The 17,570-nt window shown below is 32.7% G+C and overlaps 1 protein-coding gene and 1 long non-coding RNA gene across 16 annotated transcripts in view; one reads left to right on the top strand and one right to left on the bottom strand.

Annotated features, from left to right (window-relative positions):
• The window catches only part of LOC144292914 (uncharacterized), a 121,287-nt gene that overhangs the window by 39,568 nt on the left and 64,149 nt on the right, over window positions 1-17,570 (bottom strand). The gene's annotated exons all lie outside the window — the stretch shown is intronic.
• The window catches only part of PTPN12 (protein tyrosine phosphatase non-receptor type 12), an 85,094-nt gene that overhangs the window by 48,854 nt on the left and 18,670 nt on the right, over window positions 1-17,570 (top strand). For all 6 annotated transcript variants that reach the window (XM_077863895.1, XM_077863897.1, XM_077863894.1 and 3 more), the window contains 7 exons: window positions 771-809; window positions 3,587-3,658; window positions 7,140-7,199; window positions 8,415-8,557; window positions 12,116-12,182; window positions 14,546-14,623; window positions 14,750-14,848. In XM_077863895.1, coding sequence (XP_077720021.1) covers window positions 771-809; window positions 3,587-3,658; window positions 7,140-7,199; window positions 8,415-8,557; window positions 12,116-12,182; window positions 14,546-14,623; window positions 14,750-14,848 — 558 coding nt within the window. The remainder of the gene's footprint in view (window positions 1-770; window positions 810-3,586; window positions 3,659-7,139; window positions 7,200-8,414; window positions 8,558-12,115; window positions 12,183-14,545; window positions 14,624-14,749; window positions 14,849-17,570) is intronic.

The raw sequence follows: 17,570 nt of genomic DNA, 5'->3' as shown, positions 1-17,570 counted from the left end.
TGTTTTACTGAATAAGTGATAAGAAGACTTTTTAGCCATAAGGATATGTTAATTATAACGTTTACTAAAAAGACAGAAATTGAAATCTAGGGTGTATCATTCAATTCTCACTAATTAGCTGAACTATTTTAAGAAGATAAGTAATTTACTAGTTACTTTTCCTCAGTCAATAACTAGTAAGTTATTGACTTACTGAGTAAGATGAACTGATAGATGGATAGAGGGATAGCTATGTGATTGAACCAAGAAGAGTGAAATGTTAAGGGTAGAATATAGATGGTAGGTAAAATTATTTTAACTTTGCTATATGTTTGAAACGTTACATTACAAAATATTAGGATGAAGAAGCAAATCTAATAACCTTTTTGTTTAACACATTAAATGCATTCAACCTTCAGATAATTTTATTAAATGTATTTAGAATATTTCATAGTGTTTGAGTAAACATATCCTAAAAGTTATATTTTAATGTAACTTCAAAAGTCAGAGGCCAACCTGTAAGAATCATAAAGTTTAATTCAAATAAAATACATTATTTTAATTGAAGCCAATTTAATTTGTTGCTGTATAGTTACCCATTGATAATAAGGTGTTATTTTGATCATTTCTTTAACTCCTGCTTTTAATATTAAAACTACTTTTTTTGACAGGCCAGGTATAATTTTACTCAGAGTAAAAAGTAGTTCTTGGAATTCATATTTTGTTTATAAAGTAAAATTGTGTTTAACTGGTACATTCTTCATCTCATCCCATCTCCCATTTCTTTTTAGATCATTGTGATGGCCTGTCGAGAATTTGAGATGGGAAGGGTATGTATAACTATTAACATTTAAAATAATTGTGGAGTATCCTTTTTATCACTTCATTTCTAGTGATATTATGATTCCTGGTCCTTTATTATATTCTGAACCCAAGTGGTTAAAGTAGATACTTCTTTTTTGTGTCCTGCTATTGGTTTTATTTGATAAAAGGAACATCATAATCTCTAAAACACATGAACATTTTTTTTTACATTTCATAGGTATGTTTTATGATACACTTAAAAAGTAGATATTGTGTTATTTCATAGTCTTTAGATGTTTAATGATGTTATAAGTATTTATGGACTATTTATGGACTGAAGTAGAGAGGTATTTCAAAATAAGAATAAAATTGAGCAAATGAAAATGAGTTAAAAAAATTTTTATTAATTATCACCAACTTGTAGCTTGAATATTCTGATTTCTCTGAGAATACAACATTTCTTTTGTTCGTACTATCTTCAAAAGCAAAGAGAACAAAATTCCTTAATCTGAAATTTTTAATATTGTTATTTTTATACTCTGTGCTAGTGAAATAGTTTTAAAACCATTGTGGTCTTGTGCAGCATTAAGACCAATTAAGTTTTAATATTGAAGGTGCTAATAGATTTATATATAATAGATATTAAGTAAAACTTAAGTGTGGTCCGACACACATATCAGACTTAGAACAAATTATGTGGTGATTTGAATTTTCTTTATATTAATGTGGTACGTTAAAGTGGAATTTTTAAAAATCTATTTCACTTATCACCTTACCCAATTCACCTCTAGCAAAAAAGTTGTAAAAATTCTTGTGAAATTTTATTCAGTAAGAGATATATTGCATTAAGCAAGATAGTGCATCTTTTAGTTATGTGGACATTGTAATATATAAGTCAACGGAAAATCTTATTCTAACTAATAATTTTTGTCATTCCTCCCTACTAAATCCTTTACCAGTAGTGGAAATATTAATTAACATTGGGTAGAAAATTAACAGTCTAAGATTAGAAAATACACAAACCAAGAAATTAAGTAATTATCTGTTTAAGATTCGACAGGATGTACTTTAGTAACAAACAGTATTATTAATTGTTTGCAGTAGAATATTTCAGTTTCATTCTCCTAGTGTTTTTTTAAGTTACTGTTAAAGGTTAGGATTTATTCCTCCTTCCATTCTATTAATAAGTTTACTACTTGTATTTCAGTAATAATACTTGATGAAAAAAGGTATTGAATACAGAAATTTTTGAAGCTAAAGATTTTGTGATTCATCTTGACTTAGAATATGACTTAATGGAAAGAACATAGATAATGAAATCAAATAAACCTACACTTTACTATCATTTTGACCATGGTGAAGTGAACTATCTCTCTGAGCTTTAGTTTCCTCATCTTTGTAATGAATGATGTTCTTAGGTTACACGTGTATGATGTTTAGCACATAGTTTTTGGTATTGATTGTTTATTAAGTTTATACCTGGAATATAAATACCAGTCCTTAGTTATAACTTATAAAGAGGGACATGTTAGTCATGCAGCTTTCATTTCTTACTAAATTAAACTCCAATAACTTGTATTTTGCTTGTTTCAAGATTTAAGACTTGACCCAGTAGAAAACCCTCTCTTCAAAAAAAAAAAAAAAAAAAAACCCTAAAAAATAATTTAATTAATTTTATTATTCTCTGTAAACTTTCACTGGGAAATGAGGTGTGTGGTTTTAAGTCTTTTAAAATATTACCACTATTTACTGTAAGCTAAATTGACATACTTACTATATAGTTCTACTTTGTTGTCCTGTGTGCATTATTGTCAACTTAGAGATAATTCCAGTCTGTAGTTAATGATTTCACTTACGTGTTTAGACCTGTAAGAATCTGGTAAGAACTGATGCATTGCCCACTGCCAAAGGTTTATTTTAAGCTAGATTGTTAATTACAGGCTTTAATTTTATAGGATCTTGATAAAATTGCATCATTTCTTAGCATCAGAATCACTGTATCTTCTACAAAGTTAGGCATTCACTTAACCAAAGTTTCTAAAATGATGGGGCTTAATATTAGTAACCAGTGAAAGTTGAATGTTCTAAGTCTATACTTGTTAAAAATGGGAAGGTAAGAGGGCAAACTAATTAAACTTTCTGTAATCTCAAATAAAAGTGGATAATTTAAATAGTACATCATGCTTGTATAGAGTTTTTACCATCAATAGAATATTTGAAAAATATTTTTAGTACTTGCAACAATGGTGCAAGATAAGGATTATTACTCCCATTTTTACAAGTAAAGGAACCTAAGGGTCAATAAAATAGTAACGTTAGGACTTGGAAAATTCTTTTTAAAGCAAGTAGCTTTATCCTATCCACTATCCACAGATTTTATACCTAACGGGAATTCAGCTAGATATTATAGAGATTGTCATTTTACAAGTATTAGGACTTGTCTGGCAACCCTTTATACTAAATGAACTTTGTTGTGCCAGGCACTTTGTTTTTTTAAAACGGTGTTTCTTTTCTAGAAGAGGATCTTTGGAGTTTACTCTTACTGACCAAGCAGATAGCAATGAACAGCTCAGACACTTACATTAATAAGTTTTTTTATGAGTAATCTTGAAGAGCCAACAGTAGCTACCCTTTAAGAACAGTTGGATAAGTCTAAGTTCTTCTAACACTTTGTCTTACTGATGTCAGGTTTTTTTGTTTTCTGGGAAAAGCAACAAGTTGCACACTAGTACACAAAGTATTTGTAAAAGTTCAGGAAAAACTATCATACGAATTACTTACTGACTCTTTTTTTGGACAACAGAAAAAATGTGAACGCTATTGGCCTTTGTATGGAGAAGAACCTATAACATTTGCACCTTTTAAAATTTCTTGCGTAAGTACTTATTTATATGTATGTTATTTAATTAGAAAATTGGGATGCTAAACTGTTGAATAATTATAATATGGTATGAACTCAGTTTTATGAAAGCTAAGCATTCAATATTTCCATATAAATTGGCACTTAATTATAAAAAATAATAATAGTAATGTTTGGTTTTAGGGGTGCCTGGGTGGTTCAGTCAGGTAGGTGACCAATTCTTGATTTGGCTAAGTTCATGATTTGAGGATCCTGGAATTGAGCCCCACATCCAGCTCTATTCTTGGCAGGGGGTCTGCAGGAGGATTCTCTATCTCCATCTCTTTCTGCCTCTCCCCCTGCTTTCTCTCTCTCTCTCAAACAAATCTTCAAAAAAAAAAAAATGTTGTTTATTTTTATGCTGCTTTTAAATTTAAAAGCTTTGAAAGTTACTTCATAAATGTGTAATTTCCTTTTATTATGTTAATTTTGTGTTAGTCTTTGTATATAAGTTGATAATACATGTTTATGTATATAAGGGTAAACAGAGTAACCTAGCTGTGTGCTTTGAATGATCTATTTGAAAATTAGTATCAAGTTGGGGTCCCTAACTGGCTCACTCAGTGGAGCATGTGACTCTTAATCTCAGGGTAATTTCAAACTGATATGTGAAAAACCCTTGATGACTGAAGTATAGTGTATTGTGTTAATGTTTCATATGTTATGCTATCCAGATTTTTAAAAATTATATACAAAGATGTTTTGAGAACTGCAATCCTAGGAGTAAAAATTGATCCTATATGGCAGATAATTTATTATGAAACTTAAATATCTATTTAATAAGCTCTGGAAATGAGTTAAATTCTTGTTCTAAAACTAACACAGCAGAAATCTGAGAAAACGAATTAAAAAACAAATGATGCTTAACATTCTACAACTAAATGAGTTGAAATTTTTGAAGAGTTGGGCTTTAAGAATAGTAAAACAATATTTAAAATAATGAATAGAAGAAAGAAAGATTATAATTTGGAAAAACATGAATTGACTTTTTGGGGTGATTTTTCATTTTTTTAAAGATTTTATTCATTTATTCTTGAGACACACAGAGAGAGACAGAGGCAGAGGTAGAGGGAGAAGCAGGCTCCATGCAGGGAGCCCGATGTGGGACTCGATCCTGGGACTCCAGGATCACGCCTTGGGCTGAAGGCTGATGCTCAACCGCTGAGCCACTCAGGGGTCCTGGGTGATTTTTCAAATTGAACTAAAAGATAATTTAAGAAGTTCTTTTGATGAGAAGTTCGATTTGATTAGCAGTTGCTGGTTTGATGTGTCAATACTGGGGTCAATTCATGCCAAAGAAGAAAATCCTTTCAAGATTTCAAAGAGGAAGCAATTTGTATGTCTTGTGGTTATTTCCAACAACTCAGGATTTGTTATCACTGATATAAACAAAAATCCACTTTATAGAGGCGCCTGGGTGGCTCAGTCTGTTAAGTGTCTGACTCCTGATTTCAGCTCTGGTCGTGATCTCATGGTTGTGGGTTCAAGCCCCCAAGTCATGCTCCACACTCAGTGGGGAGTCTGCTTGGAATTCTCTCTTTGCTCTTCCTTCTTCTCTCCCCCTGTGCCTGTTTGCGCACTCTTAAATAAATGAATCTTTAAAAAGATTAACTTTATAATTAAATAACCATAGTAAGTGACTTGACTGACAGTCAGGTTTTAATCAGTATCAGGAACAGTATCCGGAGCTCTCTGGATTTGGTGATGAGAAAGAGGGTAAAATATTGGTGGGAGAGGGTGGGAGAACTTCCTTTTTTTTTTTTTTTTTTTTTTTAAGGGTCTTACTTGTTATTTATGAGAGAGAGGCAGAGACATAGGCAGAGGGAGAAGCAGGCTCCTCACAGGGAGCCCAACGTGGGACTCGATCCCCAGACTGGGATCACGCCCTGAGCCAAAGGCAGACACTTAACTGCTGAGCCACCCAGGCATCCCTGGAGGGAGGACTTCTTAGGAGGAACTCAGTTGCATGTTGCTGCATGTAACCACTTAGACCAGATGTTGGCACACTATGCATAGGTCAGTCTGACCCACTGCCTGTTTTGTAAATATTTACTAGAATACCACCATGACCATTAATGTACACATTGCCTATCACAACAGCAAACAGCAAAGCTGAGTAGACAAAGACTTTTATGGCTTGCAATGCCAGAAATATTTACAATCTAGCCTTTTTAGGCAAGAAAAAGTTAAGCCTACGTGTCCCTGACTTGTTCAGTCAGTAGAACATATGACTCTTGATCTTAGGGTTTTAAGTTCGAGTCGCACACTGGGTGTAGAGATTACTTAAGAAAATAAAATAAAGGGCAGCCTGGGTGGCTCAGCGGTTTAGCGCCGCCTTTGGCCAGGGCGTGATCCTGGAGACCTGGGATTGAGTGCCATGTCAGGCTCCCTGCGTGGAGCCTGCTTCTCCCTTTGCCTGTGTCTCTGCCTCTCTCTCTCTATCTCTGTCTCTCAGGAATAAATAAAATCTTAAAAAAAAATCTTCAAAGAAAAAAGAAGTTAAGTCTTGGAATGGTGTTTTCATCCATACTCCTTTTTTTGTTGAAAGTAAAAACATAAACGTCCCCTTTATTGTTATTTGAAAAGTTCAAAATGAACTACTGTGATTTAAAAAATTAAAGCAGGAGTAATATTGAATCTTCTTTTTATTAAAAAACAGGTTACCCTGTTCTTGACAGTCGGTGTCAAAGATTATCTGTGGTTTTAACTACAAAGCAGAAAGAACAGTTTCCTAAGGGACAAACCGATATAATGGCTTCATTCTAATACTTTGACAAATGATAATAAGAGACTTCTAAAGTAGTTATATTGTCATCAACCAAAATAATAATTTAGAATTTTATGAGTGCATCTTCTTCCTTCCCAAGTTGGTATTCAGTTAACTGAAAGTTGACTGTTAGGTTAGGAAAATCATAGTTGAAGATGGTAGTAGGTTTTTTGTACTATTATATATTTTTTGTATTATTTCTGTAACATAATTCTGGGGAAGTTATAAATTTGCAAATATTTTATTGGTGATGGACTCCTAGTTAAGTAATTGGTTAACAGACACTTCTGGGTTTTGTTTTGTTTTGTTTTTAACTTTAAGTAAAACTTAGTGACTTTTAGAATGGTTTGATGGTTTTTAGTGTAGTTTTATTTTGAGTGGGGAGAGCGGTCGAGGGGTGCTGCTGGGTGGGCAGAGGAAGAGAGAATCTTAAGCAGGTTCCTCCATGCCCATTGTGGAGCCTGTTTTGGATCTTGATCTCACCACCCTGAGCCAAAATCAAGAGTCCAATGCTTAACTGACTGAGCCAGCCAGGTGCCCTAGAATGGTTGTTTTTGTAATTATGAGGTATACCTGGAATTTTAATGATTAATTTTATACTGTGGACTTTAAATACAAGGTTATTGTTTGTTTCATTGTGTTTATGTTTTTGTTTCAGTGTTCATACTGACTTACAATGTTTTCCTTTAGGAAGCTGAACAAGCAAGAACAGACTACTTCATTAGGACACTCTTACTTGAATTTCAAAATGTAAGTTTTTCCATTTAGAGATGGTTTCTAAGGATAATTTTTAAAGAGAAGATATATAAATTGTAGCCTGTCTTATCTTGCATAGTTAAGGAAATTTGTTAATTTCCTTTATGTAAAACAAGAAGAAAATCAGGGTGCAATGTTTTACTTAGTATTTTGAGCTTTAATTTAAGCTTATCAAATTAGATAAAGTAATATATATTTTACCTTAAAACAATTTTCCTAAATAAAATTTACTATATTTGGAATATTTGGATCTTTGCTACAAATAGTTTTCCTCTATTACAGTAAGCAGATTATTACATTGTTTACAGAATTACTACTCACTTTTGCTAGTTTACAACTTTTTAGAAACGAACCACCATCAAAACGAAGTCTTCATTTAGATTATATATTGTTTTCACTTGAGGCCCTTGATTTTAGTGTTTCAGATCTATATAAAATGATAATTTTCTAGGAAGAAATCAAAATCTGATGGACATTAGAGAATGCTATTGGTTTCTTCCTCAGTCTCTATATTTTGATTATTTTAAAATTTTAAACCATTTTGAACAATTAATCATGGCCATCAAGTGCATCAGTTTTGCCCAACTATTACATTTGTAAACATACTACACCTCCTACTTTCCTGTTTCTAAATAGACATAGTTCCAGCACTCCATACTTTGAGAACCACTGATATAAAATAAAGAAATGGGTTGGGGTTGGACACGTTTGTTTCTAATTTTCTTTTTCAGTTCAGTTATTATTCTAATAGTCTTCTAATTACCGTAGACTCAAACAGTGCTTATGATGTACTGCTCATCCATTTACTGTGGATTAATTAAAGAATATGCAAAATATAAGGGTTAAAGTGCATGCTTTGGAGGTAAGAGTGCCTGGGTTCAGATCCCACATTTGTTACTTACCGTGAAACATTAGGCAAGTTATTTCATCTTTCTGTCTCAATTTACTTACTTATAAAACGTGGATAGTATTAACAGTACCTTCCTCATAGCATCACATGGAGAATAAATAAATTGTTATATTTGAAACCCTTAGATCAGTACTTAGTATATGAGAGTCAGTAAATGTAGTTATCATTTATTTTTTTGAGGCAGTGTTAAATACCACATAAATATCTTAGAAATGATGGTAAAGTGAGATACGCTTTTCTGTAGGTTTTAAAATTTGTAGTGTCTTTTCATAATTGCTGAATTTCTGTTATTCTTGAAGGAATCTCGTAGGCTATATCAATTTCATTATGTGAATTGGCCAGACCATGATGTTCCCACATCATTTGATTCTATTCTGGATATGATCAGCTTAATGAGGAAATATCAAGAGCATGAAGATGTGCCTATTTGTATTCATTGCAGGTAAAAAGAATTTTCCAAATATTTAAGTACTTTGGAATATAAGTGGCATTGTAATATGGGTGATGTATGGTATTTTGAAACCTAATTTTTGGAATTACCAAGTGAGATAAGTCATTATATGGGGTTACCAAATAGTAAAAGCTATCTGAATTCTGAGGCAGTTTTTCTTCTCTTAATTTTTAATTTACATTAGATTCTTCTAAAAGACTTGGAAACACAGTACTTCATAAAACTGTTTCTCTAAGTGACTTGTATCTGCATTCACATTTGCTATAAAAGGTAAATGAAATTTCTCAGACTCAGAAATTTACTGGTTACTTAAATAGTTCAAAGATTTTTTTTTAGTGGAGACAGAACATCAATGATAAGCATTACAGTCAGACCTATTGGATAAGAAAAACTATTAGTAGTTGAAAAGGCTGCTTTTTATTTATGGGCCAGAAGGGTGATTTGCTATGGGCATGTGGGAGTCAGTTAACAACTTAGTTAATTAAAAAAGTATTTTTCTTCAGTTAATTCAGTGGTTAGTTGACCATTTAATTAAATAGGTGACTGTTTAAGAAGAAAAATCTAATTATAGAAATTGCTTTGACTTTTCTTCACAAGTTAGAATCATTTGTTCTATCAATGTTACCCAGTCAGTATATGTAGATCATAAATCCAATTTGATAGGAGGGTTTTCCTTTAAAAATTAAATAGACCATTTAATATTTTTAAACCACTATAAAATAGTATGTTAACTGTAGTGACTTAGAAAATACCTACATAAAAGGAAGGAAATTGCTCACAATTCTAGTAGAGGTGATCATTTAAAAACTTCAGTATATGTCCTTTCAGTATGTGTGTAGTATTTTTAAAGAATATTCCCCATGTAAAATAATCATGTATATTTTTCTAAATCATGTAACTATTCTTTCTACAATGAATTATGACTGCCCTATACTTTATATTTAACTTCCCCATTCTTTGGTATTTACTATCCCTCCTCCATTCTTTTTCATCTAAAAGAATAGTTTAAATGTCTAAGTGGCAGGTGTTCGTCATGAAATTTTTGAGCACATCTGTAATTACTTTATTAGGATAGATATATACACACTGGGTATTATATAAGACTGATGAATCACTGACCTCTACTTTTGAAACTAATAATACATTATATGTTAATTAATTGAATATAAATTTAAGAAGAAAATAAAACCGTAACTTAAAAAAAGGATATATATGCAAATGGGATTTCTAAGTGAAAGAACATGAACTTTTTCATGCTTTTAGTACATACTTTAACTTTTGTTATCCATAAAGCTAATGCTAATTATAATTAGTTTATGGGGTGCCCATTTTCCCATACTCTCCTCAATACTGTTATCTTTTTGTTTGTTTGATTTAATGCCTGCATGACAGGCAAGAGTTTTGTTTTGTTTTTTTCTTGATGGTTCATATTCTTTTGTGAATTGCTTGTTTGTATACTTTACCAATTATTTTATAGCAGTCATTCATCTCTTAATAATCATGTTATAAATTGTTTATATATATATATTGAGGTTGTACACTTTTAGTCATGTTAAGTAGCATTTTTATTTTAAAGACTTTATTTATTTATTCATGAGAGACACAGAGAGGCAGAGACACAGGCAGAGAGAGAAGCCGGCTCCACGGAGGGAGCCCGATGCGGGACTCGATCCCAGGATCATGCCCCAGGCCAAAGGCAGGCACTCAACCACTGAGCCACTCAGGGATCCCAGTAGCACTTTTTTTTTCTTTTTTCTTTTTTAAGTAGCATGGTTTTTTTTTTTTTTTTTTTTTTTTTTTTTTTTTTTTTTTTATGGTAGTCACACAGAGAGAGAGGCAGAGACACAGGCAGAGGGAGAAGCGGGCTCCATGCACCAGGAGCCCGACGTGGGATTCGATCCCGGGTCTCCAGGATCGCGCCCTGGGCCAAAGGCAGGTGCCAAACCGCTGCGCCACCCAGGGATCCCAGTAGCATGGTTTTTAAATAGCTTTTACTCTGCCTATCTTTTGCCACACATAAGTTTTAATTTGTTATGTAGTCAGAGTTGTAAATCTTCATGTATGCTTTCTGTCCATTAAGATGCTTAGACAGTCCTTTTATAACAATAGTACATAAACTCCTTTTAAGCATTTTTATAGGTTTTTTTGTAAACATTTTTAATCCATCTGGAATTTTTATGATTAAGTTATGAGGTAAGAATCCAGCTTTTGTTCTGGTTAGCCTTACTTCCCTGTATCATTCATTGAACGGTCTGATCTTTCCTCTTTCATGGGAGAATCCACCATTTTGTAATACTTACATATACTCAATTCTGTTTCTGAATTTTGCATTGTGTTTCATCAGTCTGGTTGTGTAAGTCTTTGTAAAATCACACTTTAACCATCAAGTTTTAAATATATGTCATTTGGCCCAGAGTAACTCTTAACTCAGAATTCTGAAAATGTTTTGATGGAAGGAATTGATAAATATATCAGTAGTTAAAAATAAATATTACTGATTTTTTTTAAATTTTTATTTATTTATGATAGTCACAGAGAGAGAGAGAGAGAGGCAGAGACACAGGCAGAGGGAGAAGCAGGCTCCATGCACCGGGAGCCCGACATGGGATTCGATCCCGGGTCTCCAGGATCGCGCCCTCGGCCAAAGGCAGGCGCTAAACCGCTGCGCCACCCAGGGATCCCTATTACTGATATTTTTAAAGAGCTTTTTAAAAATCATATTCAATTGCTGATAGATGTAATTTATCAGGAATTGTTAGATGACATGTTTGACAAACTACTGCTATTTCTAAAGGTTTCAAGATGTGCATTAAAATGCTACCCAACTTTTTTCTATCTAAAAATTATTCTGAAAAAAAAATAAAAAAATAAAAATTATTCTGGTGAAGACAGTAATGTCTTTAATTACTCAGAGTTATTCTCAGTCCTGAGGGACATGTCTCCTGACTCCCTCCAGTTGAGAAGCAGTTGCTCTAAAGTACTTTTGTCATGTTTTAAAATAAGAAACCTGCAGAATTTCACTTTACATTCTCCAAGTTCTGTTGTTTTTTTTAGGAAATGAGAGTGCATCACGCATCTTTGTTGCTCTGGTGAAATCACTGCTAGTGTTCAAACCAGTTTCTAGGGCTTGTGGTATTGCTCATGTTTTCTCTACCTTTTGCAAATTGAAATTATGTATTGTTTCTTCTCTAAGGCACCAGAGCCATTTTGGACAAAAAATAAATTCCTCTCTGCAAGTTAACTAAGTTGGCTAGACAAGATTTTCTGAGGTAGAATTAGACTTCCAAAGTTAAAACTCTTAAATAATCTGTGAATCACTTAGGTTTCCTTTGAATCTTGGAAGTTCCCTAAATTAAATAAAAACGAGATATAAATACTAATCTTAAAGATGTTTGCTGTGTACACACTCTAAATTACAATTTGTTTACTAAAAGAGAATGTTGTCAAATTTCTTAAGTGATTTTTTTTTTTGCTTCTGAGAATTAACATGTTCATTTATTTTATAGTTCTTTTATGACAAAAATCAAATTGTTCTTTCAAACTTTATAGTGCAGGCTGTGGAAGAACAGGTGCCATTTGTGCCATAGATTATACATGGAATTTACTAAAAGCTGGGGTAAGAATAATTTTTATATAGCATTATATCCAATTGATCTATTATTTTCCATCTTAATGGCTAATTGCAATAAATTATAGCATGTGTTTCATTTTACATGTTACTTTTTTAGAAGTAGCTTTACTATGTAAGAAAAAAGGTAGTAGAACTGGAAAAAAGTATAAATGATGTATATTACTTGAGATAATGCATGAGGCAGCAAAGTAAACATGTTACCACAATTTGTTTTATGTGAATTGATACCTACACTAAGAATGTAAAGTCTGGGTTCACTTTTCCAATACAGAATCCTCCTTACCTTTTACATATATTCTAGATATAAATGTAGTCAATTCAAGAAGTATTTATGCCTAAATGCAAACATTGTATTATAGTGGTTAAGGATGCTGAGTCTGGACCCAAACTGCCCAGGTTAAAATTTAATCATTTACTGGCTGTGGGATTTTGGTCAAATTACTTAATTTCGTTCTGCCTCAATTTTTCAACCAAAAAAATGGGGATAGTATTAATAATTCATAAGAAATAAATTGACCTTTGTAAAGTTCTTTAGAACTGTGTGTGTGTCTTGTAGCAAGTGCTCAGTTCAGAGTTTTCATTACAACTGTGGGGTTACTGTTGTTACCACCACTACTATTTCCAAGACATTGTGTTCAGTACTGTGAAAGATAAAAGGTGAATAAAACAGCCCTCATTACAGATTTGAAAAATGTTTCTCAGTGTATGTAGATTTGCTTCTTTTGCTAGTTCTATACTATTCATATTCTGTGCGTTAGGGAGAAGTTTTTAATTCCTCATAGCTTGTTTTTTTTTAAAAAAAAGATTTATTTATTTATTTATGATAGACAGAGAGAGAGAGAGAGAGAGGCAGAGACACAGGCAGAGGGAGAAGCAGGCTCCATGCCCGGAGCCCGATGCGGGACTCCATCCCGGGACTCCAGGATCGCGCCCTGGGCCAAAGGCAGGCGCCAAACTGCTGAGCCACCCAGGGATCCCCTCCTCATAGCTTTTTCAAAAATTATTTTTTTAAAGTAAACACTATGGCCAACATGGGGCTTGAACTCACAACCCCGAGATCAAGAGTTATATACTCTACTCTGAGCCAGCCAGGTAGACACCTTTATAGTTTTAGAGTATGTTCTGTAAATATGTCCATCTTTATTGTGTGTAAAATAGGATTAATAAAATAGGATTTTTTTTCCTTCTTTCCTCCCTTTGTTCTTTCTCTCCCCCACCCCCCGCCTTCTTAGTATTTTTCAATTTTGCGAGAGAATAGTTAAATTTTAAATTTTCTTCAAAAGCCCTCTGGGGTTAAATTTTATTTTTGTATTCCTCAAAAGTTGTAATCACCTTCTGATACTCAAATTAAAAATTAAAAAATTTTAAATTTTAACAAAATTTAACCAGGATCCTAACCCATTTTAACATAAAAGTCAAAGATTAAAATTGGTATGGAAAAAGGCATTTAAATAGTAAGTAAAATAAATATCTAGACATTTCAGAAGTTGTGTATTTTGAACATAGTCCTCATTTGATTGCATTTGGCTTAACATATCTATAATCTTTGTCTTAGGTTAGGACTTGATGTAAAAATCTCTTGATGTATATTAAGACTCTCAAGCACTAAACCTGGGAATAATTTTTAACTTTGTATCTTTTTTTAGACTCCTTCAGTAAACTTTTACCAGTTTTTTCCCCTTTTCAGACTGTCTTCTTCCTCTGCTGCAAAAGCGGACCAAGTATCAAATCTACTCAATGTCTGTGTTACCTGTTGTAGTAGTTCTAATTACAGGTGTACCAAAGAATTCTTGAGGATGTTTCAGTCTCCAGAGATGTAGCTGACGAATCTGTATTTTTACCAATTTTCTTAGCTGGTCCTTATGTAGCCAGCCCAGGAAATCAGTGGCCTATAGAAGGAGTTCTAACTCTTATTATGTTTATAGTCTGATCCCAAGTACCCTTATCTTCTTTCCTCCTTAAATACCTCCCCTTCTTTCAGTTTTAGGCTATATCCACATTGAGCTTAATTCCCCAAATACATTATACATTTAATTTGCTGTGCTTATGTATATTTCTTTCACTTTTCACTCCACACACCAACTAGAGTTAGTCACAGCATCTTTATTCCCAGTGTACTTCAATTATATCTTGGCTGGATATTTATTTGTTCACATATCTCACTAGGGTTAAGATTAACCCTGAGGGTTAAGATTAGCTTTGTATTCACTATGCTAGCAGTAGTGTCTAGTGGATGTTAGGTAGTGCTCAATAAATGTTTTTGGTCATCCAGCATGTAATTTAAGGTCTGTATGAAAAGTTAAAGGTCTATGTGAAAAAGAGTTGATGCATTAAATTCTTTGTTTTAGAAAATACCAGAGGAATTTAATGTATTTAATTTAATACAAGAAATGAGAACACAAAGGCATTCTGCAGTGCAAACTAAGGTATAGTTTTTTTGTTTCATTTTATAAACTGTAGTTTTATAAATGCCTTCTTGTGTTTTTTTTTTTTCCCCAAATGTCTTTTCCTTTGTTTATTTTTCCTTGTTTATCATGTCATCTCCCTAATAGGAGCAGTATGAGCTTGTTCATAGAGCTATCGCCCAGCTGTTTGAAAAACAGCTACAACTATATGAAATTCATGGAGCTCAGAAACTTGCTGATGGAGTGGTAGGTATTCTCGGTCTATTAATTTTAGAAAACTTTTCTTTCTTTTTTGTTTTTTAGGATTTTATTTTTTTTAAAGTAATTTCTACACCCAACATGGGAACTCAAACTTAACCCCAAGATCAAGAGTCCCATACTCTATCAACTGAGCCAGCCAGGCACCCTGAAAACTTTTACTTTTTACCAAGATTTAATATTTAGCTTTTTAACTGTCATCTGTGTTTTATCTAACAGGAGAATAGCCATGACAGTTGTTATTTTTGTTTAACCTCAATTTTGTTAACCCCTTTCCTTCTTCCTGTTTGAATATCTCTATTGTCATGGATATTTAATGACTAGTACAAGTTAAATAATATTCAGATAGGTCTTATGTCAGAAATCATTACTGTTTCAAGTATAAATTGCTTTTAAGAAAATTAACTGCAGTGTTCCATCTTTTCTTCTATCCTTCAAGTAAGTAATTTTAAGTTGATTCTACATGAATTAAATTTTGTTCTTGGTCATGATGATATAAAGTTTTGTAGTTAATTTTGTACAGGCTTTTTAATTAGTAGAATTATAGTGCTACAATGAAGTCCCTTTCTGGCATGTGTTCAGTTCAATGTCATTTTAGCCTTAAAAGATCTTATTGGACATTTACACTTTTGACCTGACAGAAATACTTATTCTCATAGAGTTCTCATTTCTGTCTCTGTTTTGTAACTAGTTCTTTTATTTGCTGTCTTTATGTAATCATCTTGTCCTTGAAGGAATTGGGCTATTTTTTTGGTAAAATTTCTTTACATTTTTATCCCTGAACCTAAGATAGCCATCACATGATAAATCAACTTACCCTCAATAATTAAAGTAAAATGAAGAAATAAGTTGTAAAATTTATAACCTTTTTCCCCCTTTCTATCTTCACATTGTTTTTGGCATTTTTCCAGACTATTTGAAATTTTTTGGTTTTGTAAGTGGTAACAATTTCTTGTTACCCAATGCTGATCTCAGTGTCTTAAAATAATCTAATATTGACCCATGAGTTTAGCGTTAGCTAAGTAGCTGTAGTAAGTAGTTCCTTTAGTAGCCAAGTGATAATTGCTGATTTTTAAGATTAATACATGTGACCTCTTTTTTATTTCCTATATTAACATAGGCCTTACACGTTGCTATCTCTTTTTCCCTGTAGTTTATTTCTTTTAAAGGTTTTATTTCTTTATGAGAGAGAGAGAACATGAGCAAGGGCAGAGGGAGAAGCAGACTCCTTGCTGAACAGGAAGCCTGATGTTGGACTCCGAGATCATGACCTGAGCTGAAGGCAGACATTTAATCAATTGAGCCACCCAGGCACCTGTCTTTATTCCCTTTAGTTTAATTAAAACCTGTTATAATCTGTGCTGAATGTAGCCAAATATCCTATAAAATAGGATAGAATGCTTTATATATTATTTTGTATAATGTTATTTAAATTGACATTCAGTTGATGCTTCAGAAAGCTAAATAGTTTTTTCTTTAATCCTTTAAGCAGATATTTGTTGTTTTTAAAAATGCAAGACTAGTTTCAAAATTAAAGCTTCTATACTACAGAAATTAAAAAAAAAAAAGAAATGTATATATTTTAGACTACCATTTCCTTGGTATATACAAGTGAAAAATACTCTAACCATTATATTTTTCAAATGTATAGAAAATTTTTATTTTTTACTGAGATATAATTAACATATCATATTATATTGGTTTCAGGTACAGCATAGTGATTTGATATTTGTGTATGTTGTGAAATGATCATCACAATTAGTCTAGTTAACATCCATTATTACAAATTGGTACAATTTTTTTTCTTATTATGAGAACTTTCAGGATTTTCTCTTAATGAACTTTGAAATATGTACTACAGTATTATTAAGTATAGTCACCATGCTGCACATTATATCCCATGACTTTTTAATTTTATAACTGGACATTTGCATTGTTTGACCCCCTTTATCCATTTCAATCACCTCCCACCCCCCATCTTTGGCAAGCACCAACCTGTTCTTTATATCCATGATTTAGTTTTTTGTTTATTTGTTTTTAGATTCCACATATGATTGAGATCATACGGTATTTGTTTTTCTCTTTCTGACATGTTTCACTTAGTATAACGCCCTCAAGGTCCATCCATGTTGTTGCAAATGGCAAGATTTCCTTTGTGTGTATATGTCACATTTTGCTTATCAGTTCTTTCATCAATGGACATTTGGGTGGCTTTCATGTCTTGGCTCTTGCAAATAAGGTTGCAGTGAATATGGTGGTGCATATATCTTTTTAGTTTGTGTTTTCACTTCCTTTGGATAAATACCCAGAAATGGGATTATTGGATCGTATGGTTGTGTTTTGTTTTGTTTTGTTTTGAGTTTTTTGAGGAACCTCCACATTGTTTCCATATCGCTGCACTTAGTTTACATTCCCACCAACAGTGCATGATGGTTTCCTTTTCTCCACATCTTCTCTAACACTTGTTATTTTTTGTCTTTTTTTTTTCAGGCAAACTAGATTTTATTATTTTTATTATTTTTATATAAATTTATTATTTATTGGTGTTCAATTTGCCAACATATAGAATAACACCCAGTGCTCATCCCATCAAGTGCCGAGAAGCAGACTTCCCACTGAGTAGGGATCCCAATGTGGGGCTCAATCCCAAGGACTCTGGGATCATGACCTGAGCTGAAGGCAAATGCCTAACCAACTGAGCCATTCAGGC

The sequence above is a fragment of the Canis aureus genome, chromosome 21 (genome assembly GCF_053574225.1).
Source record: "Canis aureus isolate CA01 chromosome 21, VMU_Caureus_v.1.0, whole genome shotgun sequence".
NCBI lineage: Eukaryota > Metazoa > Chordata > Mammalia > Carnivora > Canidae > Canis > Canis aureus.
The sequence above is the reverse complement of the archived record's forward strand: the minus strand, read 5'-3'. Positions and strand labels throughout refer to the sequence as shown.